This window comes from Salminus brasiliensis, chromosome 14, assembly GCF_030463535.1.
Source record: "Salminus brasiliensis chromosome 14, fSalBra1.hap2, whole genome shotgun sequence".
Classification (NCBI taxonomy): domain Eukaryota; kingdom Metazoa; phylum Chordata; class Actinopteri; order Characiformes; family Bryconidae; genus Salminus; species Salminus brasiliensis.
The window spans coordinates 27,272,705-27,294,535 of record NC_132891.1 but is presented as its reverse complement, the minus strand read 5'-3'; the positions used below and the strand labels follow the sequence as shown (position 1 = coordinate 27,294,535).

Below are 21,831 nucleotides of genomic sequence, written 5' to 3'. Positions count from 1 at the left end.
ACAAAAAAACAGTCACGTGTAATGGAAAACACTACTCCACCTCACTACGAAGAAACATTGTCAAGTCTTTCCCAGGTCCTCATTAGCCTTAGTCAATAGCCAAGGGTAATTTCCCTCCTGTTCTATAGCATGTGATCCAGCCAACAGAGCCTGCACAATTTGTTCAGTCAACAGAGGTAGCGAGCGGAGAGAGACTGCCAGTGAAAAAACTCAAATGCCCACTTTAACACTTCTGATTTGCTGTGGGAAATTAGACATGGAGAATTAATAAAAGAATCACAAGTGATTTATCTGTTCTACTGCTACTAATCTACACTCAGAATCAAAGCTTCCGTATGGTTTATCGCATTACAGAAAGACCCCTTTGTCTCAATATTTAATAAGTGCCTTGTAACAATCAAAATTATTTAACCCCTCCCATTACAAATTGGGTAATTAGCAAAATTTACAAACATTCAGCTGTTTGCAATAAATCAGTCAAACAAGAACAATGGATATAGCTCATATACAACAACTAATTTAACAAGTCACCCCCCTGAATAGAATCTCTTATCTGAACAGACATTTGCGAATCAGGAGGCAAATCAAGGGCTTCATTACCTGGACTGGCTAGGGGTTAGCAAAGACACTGAATGTTCCTAGAGATACAGTTGGAAGCGTACACTATAAGCCCGGATAACTTTAAAACTTTGACAAAAGACGTTAAATAAATTAAGTTTTGTTGAACAAAGTTTAAATTTTTTTTATAAAAATTTAATTCACTTAAAACATTGTATGTTAGAACAGCCCAAATACATTAGGTTAGAATAACTCATAAAGTCTTAATACAATAATTAAATATTTTGAGTTAATCCAAAATCTCACTTCGAGATGAATAACCTTGCATTGACAGTATGCAAATAAATGGTACCAGGAGCCAATGGGAAAAGTGTGAATTAAAGCTCATCCTAAAAAATCACCATATTTCATTAAAACTGATCCCAAATGTTTATAGTTATGTTAACGTAATTACTTCCTGAGGGAGCAGGTAGTCAAAAATCCTCAAGTGACTGCAAAAGGCAAAAAAGATTTGATGGAAGCAGACACTGAGCTTTCAGTTTGCACAGAACATACTAAGCGCTGAAGGTCTCCATGCCCAAAATCCAAGACATACACCTATTCACTGACCCAAAAGCACATTACTTAAAACTGTAGAAATAAGTCACCGAAGTTTTTGAGGAGAAAGAATGAAGCATACACTGAAAAGGCCGTCACAGTTGCCTGACTTCAACACCATAGAAGACCTTTGGTGTGATTTGAAGAAAGTGATTGCATCCATGAATATCAGTGAACTGAAGGCCACTGCCCATGAGCAGGTCAAAACAATAAAATCTCTGTTAAGTACTTAAGACACTTGTCATGAAGGGGTTAAATAATTCTCAAACTTTAGTACTATTTAAATGAGTCATTTTGTGTTGAATTTGGAGAAACCACTGGAGTATGTACAGTCAAGACTTGGTAACAGGCTGTCTGTTATAACAAAACAAGCACAATTCTGTAGATAAGTAAAAATATACAGTACACACTACTTAAAACAATTTATCTCAGCGGTAAGTGTTTTGCATGTAAAACACATTACAACACATTGGAACACATGCAAGTACATAAATAAAGGGAAAGTAAAATGTATAATGTGAGCTAATTTCAAGTTTGGTCCAGATTTCTCCTGGACACCCCAGCCAGCCCATAGATTTGTTCAATGCCATCACCAATTCATTTGATTTAAGCACTGATTTGCCAGGTGTTGGATGATTACTATAAATAGACCCCCATGAGGAGATATGTTTAAATGAACACGTTTTATATTAATGTACTCCATACTCCATAGAATTACATTAAACCTATTGCAATGTTCCTGTATTGCTCCTTTAATTATTCCTGATAGTGGGCATTTAAACTCTCTAAATCTTAAAAGCTAAGGTCTAAATGTTCAATTGACCCAAAAGGCTAAGTGCAGATCCATAAACCGACCAGTGTGGCTCTTCCTTGACACTTTTACATTGCACAATTTAGATATCAGGACACCATGAAACACCTGGCCTTGAGAGCTCATAAAAGATGGGTCATAAACAGGTCCTGCCAACAAAAGCGGAAGTGCAAATTAGTTTGAAGTATTAGACAGAACTTCAACTGTGAAGACAATTTTCTGTCTGTCAGCTAAGATTCTCAGAAAGTATCAGTTTTTTGCAGTGAATAACTTAGCTGGACTGATATGAATTAAAAATGAAGTGTTTTTAATATTATAACTGTGTGCATGACCAAGAAGGTTTAGATTTCGATTTCCATTAGTCCTTATTGCAAAAACTTTAACATGGGTCATTTATTAAGAATACAGAATAACAGGACTATGAAAACATAGAAGTAACTAGGGTCTGATTTTATTAAAATAATTCTATTATTCGAGTATCTACAGATGTTTAAAATATAGTTAAACAACCTGGTGAAACATATTTTTCATATTTTGTTTGTAACATATTAAGATATGTTTAAGGCCAGGGTTAGAGTTAGCTCTAAGTTTTAGTTTGAGGTTAAAATTAATAGATGTTTTATTATTTAGTTGAATGTACACTGAGCAATACTCATACTATGTTGCACCTACATTTGCTCACATTACATCCTTAAATCCACTTGACATGGATTCCATAGGATGTTGGATATATTCTGGTCCAAATTGAAAAAATGCGTAAAAATTCAGGAGCACTTTCATTTTGCTTCATTCTTCACTCTCCTTTTCTACAACATCTACAAGATGTTCTATTAAAGTTTTACACTATTAAAAGTTGACACCACTTTTGCCTAGTGACGTGGTTCATTTTCATGCTAAAACTAGCCATTAGAAAATGGATAAAATGTGGCAAGAAAGGCATGCACATGGTCAGCAACAATACTAAATAGGCTGTAGTATTTAGGCAATGATTGATTGCTATTATTGGGCCCGAAATCAAGCCGTTCTAATTAAATACTTTCCATCTAGAGAACCATTGAATACGAGATGTTTTTTCTTTATTGCACCTTCCTTTGTAAACGGTATAGATTATATTAATAGTAATAATACATCATATTTTCCCTTTCCTTAATTATATGAGACTGGCAGCTGGCTGATATCTGCATGATTTAATGCATTGCACTTCTGCCAAACAATTGATTGATTAGATAATTGCATGAATGTGTAATTGACAAGTCATGACAATGACAAGAGTCCAAAATGGCTGTAGTGAATCACATGGGCAATCACAACTTTAAAACAGTCTGGCCAGAGGAGGATGGGTCCCCCTTGTGAGCCTTGGTTCCTCCCAAGGTTTCTTCCTCCAGCTCTGAGGGAGTTTTTCCTTGCCACTGTCGCCGTTGGCTTGCTCACGGGGGTCTTTGACGCTTCATGTTATTCCTTCTTTCTTCTCTGTCTCTGTTCTTTATTAAGTACTAATTATGTAAAGCTGCTTTGTGACGACAACAGTTGTAAAAAGCGCTATACAAATAAATTTGACTTGACTTGACTTGACAACTGATGCTGATTAACCACATTGTTTCGTTCTTTTCGGGTTTTTTTTTATTATGCCATATTGAGGCAGCATGGGTAACAACATTTCATTTTGTTCAGAAAAGGCTTTGATTGCAGGACAATTTGAGGGCTGCTGGAGGCTGCATGCACTTGAGAATACAGTGGCACCAGCTTTTGAGTTTTGCTTGAGTGATGATCACATTATACATGCGACACAGGACCTAATACATTTTCAAGTGACGCATTAAAGCTCCTCGGAACTCTTAAATGACTTTGACTTTGACAGCGTGTCTGGGTCTGTTTTGCATCTCAGTTGTCATGGTTTAATTGAATTCCTTTACAAATGAATCATAGCATGTTGGTTGTATTATGAAAATACTAAAAATCTTTTGCAATTCTAATTGGCCATTCTTGGCACCCTGTTTTGATGCAGGTCATTTATGTGCAGCATATCTCTAATGTCTCTGAGCCTGTTCTTAGTAAGTCCTTATTTGTATTTGGTGTAACAAAAAAAGAGCAAAAACAACTCTTTTGTGGCTTCTCTTTCTGTCTGTCTCTGTTTCTTATCTAATACAAAAACAGGGACAAGTCATAAATTCCTGTCATAATTGTGCAGTGCTGGTTAATGAATGTGAGGCAGGTGAAGGAATTATAAACTACACATACCTCAACAGCCTGGAATAAGTTAAGGAGATGCTTTTAACACATGAAGAATTTGAGTGGTGGTACTTTATGAGCTTTATTAAGAAAATGTTTGTTAATTTCAATTCATTGGCTATTACCTCCTGTCCAGCCCTTTGTAAATTCCTAATGAGAATCAGAAAGAGATAACATTTAATCTATGCATAAATAGGGCATTAGAGCATCATTGCTATGCATGTGAGAGAGAGTTAGGTTTGAGCAAAATATTTTAGCTCTAGATTTTAAGATCTAGCAAGTGACATCAATATTAATAATAAATGTTTTTGTTTGTAAGAAATGGCCTGTTGGACACAGGCATTTGCAGTTAAATGTACATTTGTACTCTTTAATCAACAAACTCAATATGTATTTTACTTATAGTGTTTTAATACTTTGTTTATGAAGATTCTTTAATGGCTTTAATTTATTTTTTGTGTCTGATGTCTTTGGAAGGTTATGCATGGATTATTATGGTTCAATCCATTTCAATTATGATTATTTTGTGCATCAGAGAATAATTAATAGATTACCACTATTACTTGTGTTATCTAGTATACAGCCCTATTTAAATAAGAAAAAAATAGGTCTGCTCTGTTCATTCTGTCAGCGTCACACACTTTTGGTATTTCCTTACAGACTCCGCTGCCTGAGGCCTTGGATACACAGGACACTATGAAACAGGTATGTACTGAACGTCCCAAAAAACAGCGTATTCAGACATCACTATGACTTACAACAAGCTTGACCTTAACATTTCTGGCTCCTGGAAGTCACTGATATCGTGCACATGTGCACAAGATTATTAATGGGAGGGCCTCCACATGGTAGAGATATGGGCAGTGCAAGCATCGTCAAAAGTGTGAGGTGTTCTGTAAATGGCTTACAAGGCATGTATTTGTTTTGAAAAGTCATTCTTAGGGTCAAATATTAGGTCTCATTGCTTTCAACCAACATACTTATCAACATAGCCTTTTGTCTGGCAGAATCAGTGGATTAGACAATTTGCTAGATTCGATTCTAGCAAGTATGATCTTCACAAACATGGCTTTTTTGTCAGTACAGTTATAGTCTACAATACTTCTGGCTCCTGGAAAATAGTCTTTTTAATTAACTTAACTAGTAGTAAACATGTGAACTCAGCCATTAGCTATAGTTCTATTATAAATGCATCCAATCTGGAGATGCTGTAAAGGAATGTACAATTTCTGTGTACATGGAAAAACAGTAACTTTCTTAACTAACTTGGTAAGCATTGTTACGCCCCCCCAACCCCCCCCCCCCCCTCGCCCAGAGTTCTAAACCTCTGTTATGTCATCTTACTCATCATATTATGTTTCCTTCTCTATCATAGCATGCAACATACTGAGAGCAGGAGTCACAGTATAATATTGTTGCACTTGCTCTGACATCAAATCTAGTTCACAGTAAATCACCACATGTTTCTTTTTATCATTGCATTGGTAGCTCTTTTTCATCATTAAAAGTTTATGATTTTACAAGCTGTCACTAGGTTTAATTACATTTCTGCTATTAGTCTACACTCAATATATAGTCTAAGTTTAGATTTATGTGCAGGGGCAGACTTCAAGAGAGCAAGAAAAGAGTAAAGAGTAAAATGAAAAACACAGACTTGCTTGTTTTTGACACTGTATACTATAATGTTATTAATGAAAAGGAGGAAAACTATTGTATATCACAGGTATAGAAACAGTAGTAGCAGCCTTTTTAAGGCCTAATTTGTTTTCTATTCTCATAGATAACAGTATGTTACACTGTCATAAACATCTTATGCTAGTCTGTATGATTTAAATTTGATTGCTTAACAACATGGATGTTTGGACGCCCATGTGATGCTAAGGGGTGTTTATAGGGTTTCATTACTTGCTAGCGAAATCTAAACAAGCAAAGATTTATTTTATGTACTTAGTTTGAGCCTTATCGGTGCATTTCAAGAGGTTCCTTAAACAGAGAACTCTGGTCTCGATAAGAGGCCTGAAAAAGTAGAGCTAAAATCACTCAAGCGTAAAATTGTGATTGAGCCATGACACTTTTTTCGGACCCATACTATCTTACACACATCTCTTCCAAACCAGAATGGTTTGAAGGCACACATGCATATGCACACAAACTGTTGCTGTACTGAATGCATGCCCACATGCTGTGTAAACACCTTCTACTACACATCTATTTAGTTTAGAGTTTAGATTGCAAGTCAACCTGAAAAAACAAAGACTAGATACTTGATTACTATTCCCTCAAGACACACATATAATCAGCTATTCCTCATTAGATTCTGCAATATTTTTTTTTAAATGAACAGGTTTTAAGTTCAAGTTTAAGATCAGCTTTTCTGACCTTATGCTGAAAATGATCTTTTCCTTTAGCAGAAAATGTTGTCAATACAAATACTTATTTTAATTATGGTGATATACGAGTCAGTATAACTTCTAGGTTTTAAAAGTAAACATTTTAGTTAAACAGTACTTCACTGCCCGATACGATTGTGAAATGGATAGTCAATCCAATTTAATTTAATTGAACACATGTAATATTTGTCATTAATATTGGTATTAATTATTTATATATTGATAAAGCTATTAGCATTCCTTGGTGCATGGTCATATGTGTGGTTGATCTAAAAAAAGTGTCAAATTGCTGAACATTTTTCTTGTGTAATGTTTAATCAAATATCTGCTTGATCAGGAAGATTTCCACAAATAACAGGATATCTATTGTAGCTGAAAGCTAGTTAAAAAAGCTGTCCTTTAGATGTCTGTTTTCAAAGCTCCATATTTTTATGAAATTCTCCAAGCCCTGTGAGGGTTATGTTTGGTGAGTGCTAGGCTTTTTGGGGTGTGTTTTTTGTGCAGAGTGTAGGCAGGGTCTGTTTTCTCTAATAAAGGATGAGCAAGGATGCTGCAGGAGGGTTGTTTTTCTGTCACTATGAAGATCTCCTCTAGGAATGTTACTTACCTTTGTTTGCTTGCCTTGGCACATACATGTCACTGCATACATATTAGTGTAGTGTAATCTGTACAGCTGTTGTTGTTAGTACTTCATTTACAGCAGTTTAGCTTATATAATTTCTAAGATTTCTAAGAATTCTCAACTTAATTATTTAAATAATATCCTGTAAAATAATTTAAGCTATGTTAAGTGTAGGAGATAGTAGGTGAAAAAAAGTTAAATCGTTACACAACACAAACATAAGGTTTCCATAAGGTTTGAACAAGTTTGAACCAAATGCTCTAGCTCTAAGTACTATGTGATTTGAGTACTATGTTTTTTGTACTAAGTCTATGAAAGTTAGAACAAAATTAAAAAGTGTGAGTAGAAAACAACAACTCTGACAACTGATTATTATTTAGTGGTTGCTATCACTCTTCTTCAGAAGTGGTTTGGAATGATATTAGAAAATAACCAAGTAAAAGATAAGTTATTGTTTATAACTGTAGTTTGGCCTGCCTGCCTGCCCATCTATATTGTTCTCTGTACATGTGTACAGTAAAGTTATGGAGTTTTCCGTCCAGCCCACAAGGTCATTCTGCTGCCACTGCTTGTGACGATAGTAGCGTCACCCACAAATGGAAAGCACAGTAAGCAACTGAGTTTCCTTCTTTACTTACAGAGCTGAAAGTTTTCTGTTGGTGAAAACTTTCTGTTGGTGAAATTACACTAGACTAGTCTAGACATCCTACATACAGTTAGTACATCACTGGCAATGTGGCTATAACTCTTTCTCTCAAACACACCTGAGAGGAAGCTACGACTAACTTTCAATTCACGATTGGATTGAGTTTTAGCTGTGCCCTGTCATTTTTCAGTAGCACAAAAAAGTTGTTGAATCAGAACCAGTGATGGTCAAGGTACAATTCTTGCACATGAAAGAAAATAGAGAAATCTAGTATGTAATAATACCTTATTAAATATAGTATTTACTTTAAAATGTACTTTAAACATGGTTAGAGTCCTATTATTATTGTAGTATTTAGCAGATATAAAAAAAGAAAAAAAAATGCAATTTTCAAAAACCAAAGTAGGTAAATTAGGTATACCATTACATTTTTAAAGCTTGTTAGAAATGCCCAGGCCTAGTTAACATTTATACTAAAATCAGCTAAGTCTGGTTTACCTCAGAGTAACAAGCAATGGCACAGAAGGCAAAAAAAGGTACATTCCTTTTGTAAGGGTACTGTGACATGAAGAGAGATACTGGAATGTTCTATTATTACTATCCATCAGTACTTAAAATAGTTAAACTTCTGTACAAACCATTCTATAGTTGTATGTTAGCACTCTACTACTGATTTTATTATAAATTTGTTTTTGAGTAAGGTTTTCTGTCCTATGTACAAAAAATGGTAATTGACGTATACAGCAAATGCTCACATAGGAATATGGAATATTCCTTTTTGTCAGTATTCATTCTAAGAAATGTAAGAGTATGGGATTATTTGACACATTTGTGGAACAGGGAAAGACATGGTTAATATATCATCACTGGGTTCATATGTTGCAGTTTTCTAAAGCTTGCAAGTATAATTACACAGCTTTCTCAGAATCAGATCTTGTACATGATATTTAAAGATTTTAAGACATGATATTGAGAGAGGTGTACTCAGATGAGGTAATAAAAAAGATGAGGAAAAAGTAGCTGTCCTGGGAGACTAGTGTAGAATAGCCATGGCCCTGACATTACCATCATTTGTTTTTTACCGTGGGACCAGGCCACAGAGTGGAGATGACAGGAACGATATTTACATGCTCTGGGTCTGTAGACATACTGTCTACACACACCACAGTTGGTGGGAACTGGAGTTTGAAAGTCATAATACATCAGCAAAAATATTGCAAGACATTAAGAATTCAAAAAGATGTTTGAATCTGATATGATGTGATTTTGCTAGCAACAACAGTTCTTTAGTTAAATGTTCTGTTTAGTTAAATGTGCATTGATCATATACCAAAAATTGCACTTTTTTACAAACAGAGAAACAACAAACAAATTTGCTTTTTACTACATGCTACTTTATGACACACATGCCTCCAATCCGACTGATGTGTTAGATAATCTCAAATAGCTTGTGGGTGCTCTGGTGCTGTATGTCATACAACAAACTTCAGACACCACACATGTTTATCTGATACGTTCCATTTGGGGTATTGAGAAAATAGTTTTCTTTGAAAGTCAGAAAGTCATTTTCTTTGTCACTTTTTGTACACAGATTATGCAATTTACAGTGTTTTGCATATGCACACATTGGCTACTGTTGCATGAGAACTGTGGAGGATGTTTCTCTTTGGACTGATTAAGACAGAGGTCATCCAATCCATCTTGGGTCGGATCATGAGTGACAGACTGGTTTAAAAAACACTGTAGAGAGGCAGAAGAGAGAACTCCTCAAGTAATAAACAACATAAGAGAAAGTAAGATGGTTATTGATGAAGTTCTGTATAGCATTGTAAGAATACTATTCAGGATTACTAAATGATCTGAATTAATCTGAATGAATAATTATTGATCTAAATTGTTCAATTAAAGATAAATCATAAGTTAAGTTAGATAAGTTTTAAATCCCAGTTTTTCATCTGAACATGCCATGTTTTGGCTTGTATCTCATGATCAGTAAATGTGGCCTGGCAGGCATACAGAGAAACATTAGGGCGCCATAGCAACAAAGATGGCATGCTCCTTTAGCTGCTTGCACCGCAACTTCCCTCAATGAGGTCAGGCTCTTCCACTCCAGTTTTCACAGTCTGTTTGGGTGCTGGAGCGGGACAGACCATCAGAGGGGGTCCAGCTAAGGGAGATGAACTGAGAATGGGAGGGATAAAGCAAGACTAAAAACAATTACAATTGAATTTCAAATGTACACAATCTTTCCTTTATTAGCCAAGACATGTTTGATCTTTTACACTAGCACTAGGCTAAAGGTAGCTGACAAGTAATGGAGGCTTCTAATACTTTTAGCTGCCTTAGTCTCAAAGCTGCAGTGCAAAACAAGAGAGGTGAACTTCAGACACCCAATATGTCTTGACTGATCAATTACGTTTGAGGTAGGCAAACTGTCAATCTCAAAGAGAAAGGAAAAAAACAATCACAGAGGGAACGTTTTGAGAGGACAGAAGAAATCACCCTATACTATTAAAAATAAAGGTGCTTCAAATGGTTTTATAAAGAATCAAAAAAAGAAACCTTTGCAAAAAAAAAAAACATTTACATTTAGTGAATGTTTTTTGGACCTTTAATAAGTTCACACATCTCTATTATAAACAGGGTTCTTTAGGGAACCTATAGTGGTTCTTCAATGACATTGAATAACTTTAAGTTAAAAGTTAAAATAAGGAAAATGGATATTAAAATAAGAAGAAAGGATAATAATAAGAATGGATCTAAAAATAATAATGAATCATCAAAATATTTAAAAATAAAAAAAAAAAGTATTTAAAAATAAGTAAAGTGGCAGGAATCATTTTCCATAGTAGTGTCAGTATGAGAAGGTGGAGAGAAAAAAAGAATGGTTTTGCCGTAGAGAGGGAAGAAATAATGGAGGAAATTAGAGAAAATTTGTAAGGTAGAAACAGAAGGGCTGAGAAACAAACTATACTGGAGCTCAGCAGGGGGACGAAAAGAGAGGTAGTATTCATCATGAGAGACGCTCAGTGTTCTTTAAAACACACTTTCATCAGCCTCTGCAGAGGAGGTGTGGGAGAGCGGAGCAGTGTGTGTATGACACATTCTCACTAGCCAGTCACCCACACAACCGACACACTGTGCATGAAGCTAAGGAGCTGTCTGCCAGGTCTCAATTATTGTTTCTCTCTCTCTCTGTCATTATCTCTTTTACTCTCTGTCTTGACCTTGACTTAACCGAAAACAAAGAAGCTTGATTGACATGACCATAGTTGTAGCATTTTTCAAGATATAGTTTAATTTTCAGTGAGTACATAAGACGCCGACACACACCGACACACACACACACACACACACACACACACACACTCACATTCAATTCTACATACAAACAAGAACAATTTAAGCAGCTCAACACAACTAATATAAAACTGTTTTCTCCATTCGACATCCATTTAACATTAAATGTCACTTTTAATGAGTGCTGTAGTCTCAGAATTATTCAATTCCCTGATTAGAATTCCATGTAAGAGCACACATTTACAAATCAGGTATTACATAAAGAACTTCAATGCATCAGGTGTGCTTGACCTAAAACACATACCTGCACTACCTAGGTTTATTGATTGTGACATTTGATTGCATGTTAGAAATATGGAAATATAGAAATAAGTCAAGAGAGTTGTTCAAAAAGTTCAGAAGAAATTATTGCCTTGCACAAAAACAAGGATTCAAAAAGAGAGTGAATGCTACAGAGAGCTGAATTCTAAAACCCTTGTGTGACTGCAAAAGACCTGTAGCAAGATTTGGTGGCAGCTGGCATTCATGAAGTCAGTCATCATGAAGGAGGAGCAAAAGGCTACCCCAATCAGGATGATTGTCTTGCAGTGATTGAATTATTCTGAAATTGCAGTAGTCATTACTTTCTATCTATCTGTCCATCTATCTATGTCTATGTTTACAGTATTGTGAAACATTGTTTGGATTGTGTCAATTATTTCATTTTGAATTCAGTTCATTTGAATGTACATTTTACTTTCTTCTTCTCACTCTTTCTAGTTTTTGTCTGATCGAATCTTAAAAGCAGCCAGGGTGGTGTTCAGTGCACTGATGGAAAGAAATCCAGGCCTAATCAGAGATAGGAAGCATCACCTCAAGACCTACAGGTACCTATAACAATACTCAGGAGAACGTCCAGTAATTTATTTAGACCATTCTGAGAAACACCCAGGTTCACATGGTTGAAATGGAAATCAAACATATACTAGCAAATGATGATGAGGTTAGAATGCTGGGATTTCCTTATTAGATTCCTATCTAATAATCAATTAATAACAATCATTTGAATATGTTAGTGGACAAATACTTAATTAAAACACAGCTTCCCAAAGCACTACAGATTAATACATTCTTTTGTCTCTCTGTGTAATACAGACAGTGCTGCAGTGGTAAGGAACTTGTTGATTGGCTGATGAAGTTAAATGACTGTTTCCAGTCACGGAGCCAGGCAGCCGGCATGTGGCAGGTTTTAGTGGACGAAGGCATCCTTGTGCACAGTAACTAACAAATTTCTCATAGTCCTTTATATTTGTTTTTAAAGCCTAAGGAGATTGTGGTCAGCATTCAAGAGACAATGTATTTAAGGTATTAATTTTAAAATGTCTTCTTCTCTTTTTTAGTGAAGCAAGAGTTAAACTTCCATGACAAAGACACACAGTTTTACAAATTCCTGGAAACAGAATTTGACCTCAATCACACAACCAATGAGAAGGACGCAAAAGAAGATGAGCTTCAAGAAGGTCTGGCACTATTAGTCCAGATAGGTCCTGATGCTCTCCTGAACATGATACTTCGCAAATGGTAAGAACTAGAAATCTTGGTAACCACCCATCCAATCTACATATTGTCCATAAATTAAGTTATGTGTAATAATGATAAATGACACAGGGAGGAAGCATTGAACACATGAAGAAAAAGAGGTAGACAGTCATGACACCAGCTGAAATCTATCAGTAATTAGAAAGCAATCTTGACACTTGCAAGTGCATATTAGTATCAGGTGGTTGAACTGATGGCCTATAACAAGGTCCTATTACCAAGGCTCCGGTGAGCACTGCTTTCCTTAGAAGTGGAAAGAACATAATTTCAACATAAACCGGGACATTCTTTATGAAAACCTACTGCCACCCACCAAATACACAGCCTATATTGGTTTCAGAGAAAGAAAATAAAGCTGCTAGAATGGCCCAGAACTAAAGCTTATAGAGTTCATAGAAGGAGGTGTTTGTGTGGAAGGAGGAGTGAACCAAATTAGTGAACCAAATTAGACAGACTAAACACAGCCCAATTTTCATTTATTCTTTTTGGGCTAAATAAAGTTTATGACAGACCAAACAGATTTAGCCCAGAAAATTTCCATGTGACATATGGCACTGGGTGGGTAATGCCTGTCTGTCTTCATGCAGTTGCAAGCTGATGTACCAACATGGAATTTATGTTTGTTTCCTGTAGAAAATTTCAAATACCTGTATTTGTTCAAATTGTTGCATGTATCCAATTTGTAAATTTAGGCCCTAGATTGCCTACCTTTGCCTACTGTAAAATTCACCCCTGCTCATGACAAATCAACTAACAGAGCGTATTAACTTACATACATTTATAATAAGAGATTTAAAAGATTACCAAATGGGTGCAAATAGATTGGGACAAATTAGATTCTAATATACCCTTGAGCTAGGACACTTCTGTAACAGTAGTGATGCTGGTACATACAAAGGCATTTTAATAAGTGCAAGATTCTGCAGGACTGCTGCTTGGACACAGCCAAGCAGTAGTCATTCCTCCACCTGGGTGTCAGGACAGAGAAGAGTGTTAAAGCTAATGTTCCATGTGCCATGAAGGATGGCAGTTCAAGCCAAGCTATACTTGTAGTTTAAAAAGCTCTTGGTGCATGTTGAGCTTTGACTGCTGTCATTAGGCAGGAAGGTGAGGGTTTGTTTTTGCCTTTTTAGGCCAGAAAGATTTAAAATCTTGTGCCTTCACAAGAAGGCAGAAAGTGAAAGGAACACAACAGTGGAGTGACATGGCTGAACTTTTGATTAAGTCGATTGATGATATGTTGTAATGTTGCATTATGAATCATTGGTGTGTGCCTGATGGCAAGCTTGGCCATTAGTCAACCAGCCAGGAGAGAGTTGCAATAGGCAAGCCTTAATATGACAACAATATAAACAAGCATCTGGGTGGCCTCCATAGAGAGAAAGGATCAGATTTTGTGAAACTTGTGTTTTCTCATGTCAGTCCAAGCCAGAGGTCATCAGAGGATGTGGAGGTCATCTATGAGGAGCTTCTGCACGTAAAAGCTGTGGCGCACCTGTCCACCTCTGTGAGTGATAATTTCTTCTTGTTTTGTGCTACTGTCCCAAGCATGTCTCTCCATTCATCCTTCTAACTGTTCTTATATCCCTCTCTTTACCACTGTAGGTGCGGAAGGAACTGGCTGCAGTGCTGGTGTTTGAGTCCCATGCCAAGGCAGGCACAGTGTGTGAGTGCGAAAGCAAAGCTGACATTTGAACAGCAGTGGGCAATAGCAGAGGAGAGTGCTAATGACATGACAGTATCGACACTAACACCCGTACTCAATGTTATGCCATTTACTGAATACAGTCGTCATAGTAAGTGCAGGCCACCCAGCTGCTGTGATGATGCAACAGATGCTGTTAATCACATTATTACACTCTTCAGTTCAGGGTGTATGGGTCATAAAAGTTATTATTTGATCAGGACCAATAAAATCTATCCCAGAGGGAGCAGTTTCCCAACCAAATCCATTAAAAAACAGGTTAGAGAACACTGACTGTCTACTAAACACTGTCATTATTTTAAGATCAAGAGCTTTCAGTTTGTAGATACCTGCTCCTCCAAAGGTTCTTCTCAAATCAAAGATATTGGAAGTAACTTAGTCTTTCCTTAGCTATAGGAACAATTTATTTGGAAGACTTCACACTAGCTGATAGAACATTGCTCTTGTGATTTGATTGCATTCACCCATATGCACTCACATACCACAGGACTAATGGTGGAAATTTAGCTCTGGTTCACAACATCATTCCAGTTCATCCTAAAGACATTAGATGGAGCTTCATAACTCCATAGAACGCAGTTCCACCGATTAATGCTGTGCTTAATGTTTTGGCAGTGCTTTTCAATGTAAATTATTTAAGTGCAACAAAAGACTGCAATGGATGAAAATAGCACAGTTCACTCAGTCTGGATACTTTTGGACATGTGCTGTAACATATATAGGTGTTTATTGTAGATATAGAATTACTACTAATTTGGTAAAAGGAAATGCTAACATTAAAATATATTAAATGTTATGTTCATGGCTAAATTTATTTATTTCTTACATAAATAATAATTGAAATAATAATTTAACACGGCTGTGATGAATGACAATCGCATTTCGTCCATGTCTCGTAGCCACACTGTTTTCATAATAACGCACTCGTGTTTGTGTTCGTGTTCGTGTTCGATTGCTTTATCATGCACATACTGTCAGTCACTTTCATCACTGTCAATCAAAGGGAACCTCTATGAAGGCACTGTTGACATTATCCATAATACTAAATAATATCAAAACATATTTTGGCAATGGGATGTTAGTAGGTATCCTGTATACGTTTATGACCAATGAGTGTGTGTAGTTCACAGCTGATGTGCCTCCTAAACAATGTGCTATTATTTTCATAGTATTCAGCCAAGGAGACAAAGGCACGTCCTGGTACATCATCTGGAAGGGGTCTGTTAATGTCATCACACATGGCAAGGTAAAAGCATTAGGATGGCCCTTTGTCACACTCACTACGTGAACATGAAATGTCCATGCTATAGCCATGGTGGTCATTAAAGTCTAATTATAGGCCTTTGTATTGTTCTAAAAATATTTCCAAAACATGCCTGAAGGCATGAAGGAAGCATTAATGTTGGTATACATATGTGTGTGTGTGTGTGTGTGTGTGTGTGTGTGTGTGTGTGTGTGAATAATACAGGGATTGGTGACCACCTTGCATGAAGGAGACGACTTTGGCCAGCTTGCCTTGGTGAACGATGCTCCTCGTGCTGCCACTATCATACTGAGAGAGGATAACTGTCACTTTCTCAGAGTAGACAAGCAAGACTTCATTCGAATACTCAAGGTAAATGAATGTGTTTTTCATGTATAGTGTGTTTTGATATGTGCAGCTTATTATATCATAATGTTTATTTTAGTGTAATTGCAATTTTAGTGAATGAATATGTTTTTGATGAGAATCCTGCAGTACCTTTTCACAGTGATATTGTGTTTCATACTGCAGGATGTGGAGGCCAACACGGTGCGTTTGGAGGAACATGGAAAAGTGGTGCTGGTACTGGAGAAAAGCTCAGGACAAGAGTCGCCCCATCAGGGTGGATCAGGAAGCAGCAGCAAGTAAACAAACCACATCTTTACGCTTGTTCATATTGTTCTGCACATCCGAACATGTTGCACACACATTCAAGCCAGACCCAAAGCTCAGTCAAAAGCCTGAAAACCACATGCTCCACAACTAATGTACTTGGCAAAAAAATATATAAAACAATGTTTCTATTGTGCAAAATGACTGTTAGATGCTTTCTATGAAAAGAGCCAGAACTCTTCTTTACTTGTGCAATTGTAAAAGGCAGTAGATTAGTCAGACTTTAATTATCTGCATTCAGGAGCATTAAATGACTTCTGAATGGAATTCATTGAAGAAGTGGGCCCATCTATAGTGCTTCAGTATTACGGCAAATTGTGCATCACTCACCCAGTCCTCAACAGCTTTGTCACACTTTGTTTCTTTCTCGCTCAGGTACACAGTGATGTCAGGAACACCAGAGAAAATTCTAGAACATCTCCTGGAAACAATTAAGCTGGATAACAATGGCAGTGACCTAATAGGTGTGACACTTGTTCGGTTTCTTATGCTAATGTGGACTGGTTAAAATGGTTCAAATAATACTCTTACTGTCTTATACAGTCCCATTCAGCCTAACCTTTAGCTGCTGCATTTGTGTTATATGGTCAATTTCCACGGACAGTAATTTTGATGCTTTTTCCTTGAATCCTATAGATCCCCTGTACTCCCTGAAAAGAACAGAAATAGAATGCAGTAGAAGTCATTGGGCAGTTAATATTATCGTCTATGGTTAGCTTCTGTAAAACAGTTTATAGAGGTTGTTATATGTATAATTACAGAATTATGTACTATTTTGTATATATATCAGAAATACATCAGAAATCATCTTGAAATGTGTACACTTGCTAAGTTCTGTTGTGGGAGTTGTGCTAAACAAAATGTTCTACAAACACTGGGCTAAAGGAAGAGTACACAGGGAGAGACACCCAAACATTCCTGTTGTTTATTGTCTTATTTTCCCAACTGTGTTTTTAAAAACAGCAGTCAGGTGTTCCTGTGTTTTCCAGACTGCCTGGAGAGGAAAACAAGGCCTCTTTAATGAGATGTGTGTGTGTGTGTGTGTGTGTGTGTGTGTGTGTGTCTACCCTGTCTCTACAGATCCTTGTGTTAGTGACTTCCTTCTCACACACCAAGTCTTCATGCCCTCTGTACAGCTCTGCCCTGCACTTCAGCATCAATATCCATTCAATTCTTCTGGTTATTTTCATTCTCATTCTAGTTAGCTTCTACTGCTTCGTATTACTACTTGCACCTCTCCTGGTCTTGTTCTGCAGCTTGTTAATGGGTCAATTAATATAGTAACATTTTTTTGCTACGGCAAGTGCATTTTGTGTATGAGAAATGAATGGCTTCTTTGATTATATGTCAAATTAATGTGTCCTTAACTCATTCTGCACCTACCGCGCTGAGCCCTCTGAAGGCTCTGAGTTGGAAAAGGCTGCCTACTCTCTGAACACCAAACAAAAGATTGTGAGACTGGTGGGCCAGTGGGTGGCACTCTGTGGCCCACTTCTGAAGGAGGACCCTGTGGCATTTCATTTGCTGGAGGTGTGTTTGTTAGTAACTGGATACTAGCTTAGCGCTTAGTTATTACTGGTAGTACTGTTGTTTTGCTATGTAAATGGTTTTACATAATTGGTTGCATTCAATTTACTATCTGTATTGACATGTTTACATCTGCATTTTCAGAGCTTTCAGTTTTTATGTTTGTAGATATAAATTAAATCATAGAATTTGTAGAGTGATTCTTTGCATCGGTGACACTGCGTGCCCTTTGTTTATTTAAAACAATACAACATTTGGAATCTGGATGAATTGGATTAAATGAAAATTGTTAAAATGGAGTTGAAATCTAATTGGGTGGAGCCTATAATTAATATTAAAGAAACGTGATTTGCTGAGACAGAAACTGAGGGAGGAAGTTATGGCTGACTCAAGACTCTCAAGCATGCTCAAAGAACAGCTGAGGGACAGGAGGAAAAACAGAGTGTAAGTAACACACACATAGTTTGGACATGGATATTTTATAATTGGTTCAGGCATAATGTAATGCAACTGTCTTAGTGCATACTACTACATCTACTGTCTAGAGGTAAGCTTTCCCAGCAGCTAGTCATAAACAGCTAGACATACTCCGTAACTTTGTACTATTCATTTACAGTCTTGTGTCCATTTTCCTTGCAGGCTAGAGAATGGATACCAAACACTGACAAAGGTGAGCTCCATTCTGTGTCTGGGAAAGCTGCAGAGATAAAGTCTTAACAATACAACCTCAGTGAGAACTTTATGGCACAGCATGATAAATGTACCAGCCACTGGAAAAGTCAACAGCTTAGAGCTTTCCCGGATAAAGCTGGAGACCAAAAAGAAACAGAGTGAGAGTGGCCTGATAGTGAAGAGAACCATTACTGAAGCCAAATTATGTCAGATAGGTCAATAGTGGCTTAATGTGGACCATGATTACCACATGCATAAAAAGTCTTGGCTAGTTGTAGCTTTTCTTGGGACTCTTGTGTGGATTGTTCATTTATGTGTTTTAGTATGCAAATGAAATGATTTAATTAGACATTTAAGAATGAAGTGGGTTATCCAAAGAATTCCTATTTGATTTGCATTCTGTAATTGACAGTTTTGTCTCTTCCTTCTGACTTTTGTTCTGTTTACTCTGATGTCAAGCTGTGACAGAAACAAAAAAATCTTAGACATCATCAAGACATCATAAAAAATGTATATCCTTTTCTACATGGTATGTCATATTTGAAGTGTAGAATCATTCCACAGTTTTAGCTGCTTGATAATAAAGTACAACCTGCATTTGTTTTTGCTGGTGTTATTGTGCATCAAAAGGGATGCACAAGTACAGAATTATACATAGTTGTAGTGGCCTGGAACTAAATTGCATCTCCTTGAACAACCTTTACATACCACACAGGACTCCATACAAAACCATCCTCTGACTTTTCAGTCTCAATGCCCACATTACAGTGATGAGAGAGGCAAAAACTTCATAGATCACCATCGCTCAATCAATCTGTCATACCTGAGATGATGAGCATTGACAGAAGAAAACTTTTCCTAAGAAAAAATCAAATACTTTTGGATACTTCTTTTGTAAAAGCTCTACACATTCTCACATCTGGTCAACTTTTTCTGCTTCAATTGTTCATGTCTCACAGCTGAATCAGAAATTCGACTGGTTCACTACTTATGAAGAGCCCCTTGGGAAGTGTGAATCAATCAGAGCTCAAGACAAAGGTCTGTCTTTTCATGTGCCATTAAAGATTTTGAATGAGGACATGTCATTTAAATGCTTTTCAATGTCACTTCAAAACAAACATTAGAGAACACTGAGTGTCTTGAACCTTTCAGTAATTCGCTCTTTTAATGTGCTTACAGTCTTGTATGAGATTTTCAAACCAGATCACAATGCTGTGACACTGATGCTGCCTGTAAACTCCTCGGTGCAGGACATTATGTCTGCTCTAGTGAATCCAGGAGCAGACCATGTGCTGGTGAAAATGAACTCTTTGGGAGGTAGGGATGACTCTCTGTTTTGCACTGGAGGATAGTTATGGTATCTGGTCAAAACCTTTTTAGTTCATGTTGGATCTGGGTAAAAATGGTTTAGTGGGTGCATCTATAGGCTTACATACTTATTTACTTATTATCTGTACCTTTGTCATAAAGTATTGTAAGGAAATTTAAATGTATATAGAAATAAGACTAGAACAAAAGACGTATTATGCCTCGTAGACAGAGTGCAACTGAAGCTGGACGCTACAGCTGTTTCCACCTCACTGGGACTGAACGAACGACTCTTTCTGTGCACTGTCTCTCAAGTGGAGCAACTGGTGAGTGCCCTTACCTCAGGAACCACTTCATTGTACAAGAGGCTTGCTGTGGCTGACTGCAACCAATATGCTTGCTGCTGTTGTCATATTGTAAACTCTGAAACAAGTAGAAATCTGGAGTTTGTTGATTTTAATGCAGAAATAGCATTATGCACATTTAAAATTCCAGTAAAAACATGGAAAGTAGTAAATGAGTAAATGTCATTCTGAAAGAGCAGTTTTTTGTTGCCATGTTTAGGCATAATGGCTCTTGTGCTGTTCATCATGGTCAGAAAGCCTCTCTGGTGTATTTGTGTGTGACAGGCACCTCTAAAGGAGCAGCTTGGGCCAGAGCAGAACACCATAGACTCTCTGGAACAGATGTGCTCCAAGGACATTGCTAGCCAGCTGACCAACTATGACTGGGAACTTTTCACAGCCATGCATGAAGTAAAAGCATTTAAGACTTATGCCTTCCTGTACAGTTTGGCTTTGTTTGCACTGCAGTGTTGTTTCCTAACCCTGATGTTCAAGCTAGTTTTACAAATTTCTACCAATTGCAAAGGACCAAAATCCATATGGACCAAAGGACAAAATGTGTATTGTCAGATTGTCATCACATTTGTTCACATTTGAATCAGATTCACATAAAAACAGTCCTACTCTAATTGGATAAGATGAGTTATCTGTTTGAAAAAAAAACTTTTGTATCTAAAACAGCTGGATTTCTTTTACCAGGGGAGGGTCTGTAATTTTTCCTCAAATTGCCACTGTGATATTATGCATGTTATATCAGCAATACTCAACAGGTGTAACACTTAATAGCAATAACCACACTATATATGACAATGTCTGTTAATTGTTTTTTTAATTACATTACCCTTGACTTTAATTCCAACAGCACTATTACTGCTATGGAAGCTCTAGAATTATTACTGAAAAACTATAGACATAGCAGATTTATAATGAATTATAAATAAAGATATGTGGATAAGTCACATATCCTGTCTGTAAACAGTTAACTACATTTTATCCACAAGTAAACCCAATCCAACCTGGTTAGGGGCATGGTGTTTGTAAAGCAGGCTTGACATGAATGATGGTGATTTATTTATTTATTTTTTTGATTACTCAAATCAGTAACAAGGCATAAAAGACTGCGACACAAATACAAGACACACAGAGATCTCCTTTCTGTCACAATAAAGCCATAGCAAGTCCAGTCATTTAGTCCTCATCAGATAAGTGTCAGAGACAGAATGATGGCTTAGATTCCTGCCTTCTGTAATCTTTTGTGTTTCTTCCCCAGCTTTATCTGATGAACACATTGCAGTAGAGGGCATGTTCTTCCATACCAAACTCACCCAACCATAACTTTATGGACCTTAGCTTTGTGCACTGGGGTACAATCATGCTGGAACAAAAAGTGGCCTTCCCCAAACAGTTTACACAAAGTGAACATTCTCCTATGTTTCATTCATTTTGTTATGTCAGCAGTGGAACATGCAGGGTTGATACTTTTTTCACTGTATACGTAATTCTCTAATTTGACAGTCATTTTAAAGACATGGACTCCACGTCCTTCACCTGAGTCTACAGGCATGCAGTTTTACTTTGTCATACAATGTCATGAAAGGGCAAAGAAACTGGTCTGTTTGCTTTTGTGAA

At 36.8% G+C, this 21,831-nt stretch overlaps 1 protein-coding gene across 7 annotated transcripts in view; it reads left to right on the top strand.

The window, feature by feature from the left end:
- The window catches only part of rapgef3 (Rap guanine nucleotide exchange factor (GEF) 3), a 36,827-nt gene that overhangs the window by 10,344 nt on the left and 4,652 nt on the right, over nt 1-21,831 (top strand). For 5 of the 7 annotated variants that reach the window (XM_072696928.1, XM_072696929.1, XM_072696931.1 and 2 more), the window contains 18 exons: nt 4,856-4,900; nt 11,913-12,019; nt 12,288-12,409; nt 12,533-12,713; nt 14,154-14,238; nt 14,337-14,397; nt 15,606-15,682; nt 15,905-16,051; nt 16,211-16,323; nt 16,727-16,815; nt 17,432-17,510; nt 17,731-17,881; nt 18,219-18,322; nt 18,518-18,548; nt 19,510-19,588; nt 19,730-19,867; nt 20,087-20,184; nt 20,488-20,613. In XM_072696928.1, coding sequence (XP_072553029.1) covers nt 4,856-4,900; nt 11,913-12,019; nt 12,288-12,409; nt 12,533-12,713; nt 14,154-14,238; nt 14,337-14,397; nt 15,606-15,682; nt 15,905-16,051; nt 16,211-16,323; nt 16,727-16,815; nt 17,432-17,510; nt 17,731-17,881; nt 18,219-18,322; nt 18,518-18,548; nt 19,510-19,588; nt 19,730-19,867; nt 20,087-20,184; nt 20,488-20,613 — 1,833 coding nt within the window. The remainder of the gene's footprint in view (nt 1-4,855; nt 4,901-11,912; nt 12,020-12,287; nt 12,410-12,532; nt 12,714-14,153; nt 14,239-14,336; nt 14,398-15,605; nt 15,683-15,904; nt 16,052-16,210; nt 16,324-16,726; nt 16,816-17,431; nt 17,511-17,730; nt 17,882-18,218; nt 18,323-18,517; nt 18,549-19,509; nt 19,589-19,729; nt 19,868-20,086; nt 20,185-20,487; nt 20,614-21,831) is intronic. The other 2 variants (XM_072696930.1, XM_072696932.1) reach the window with 1 other exon arrangement.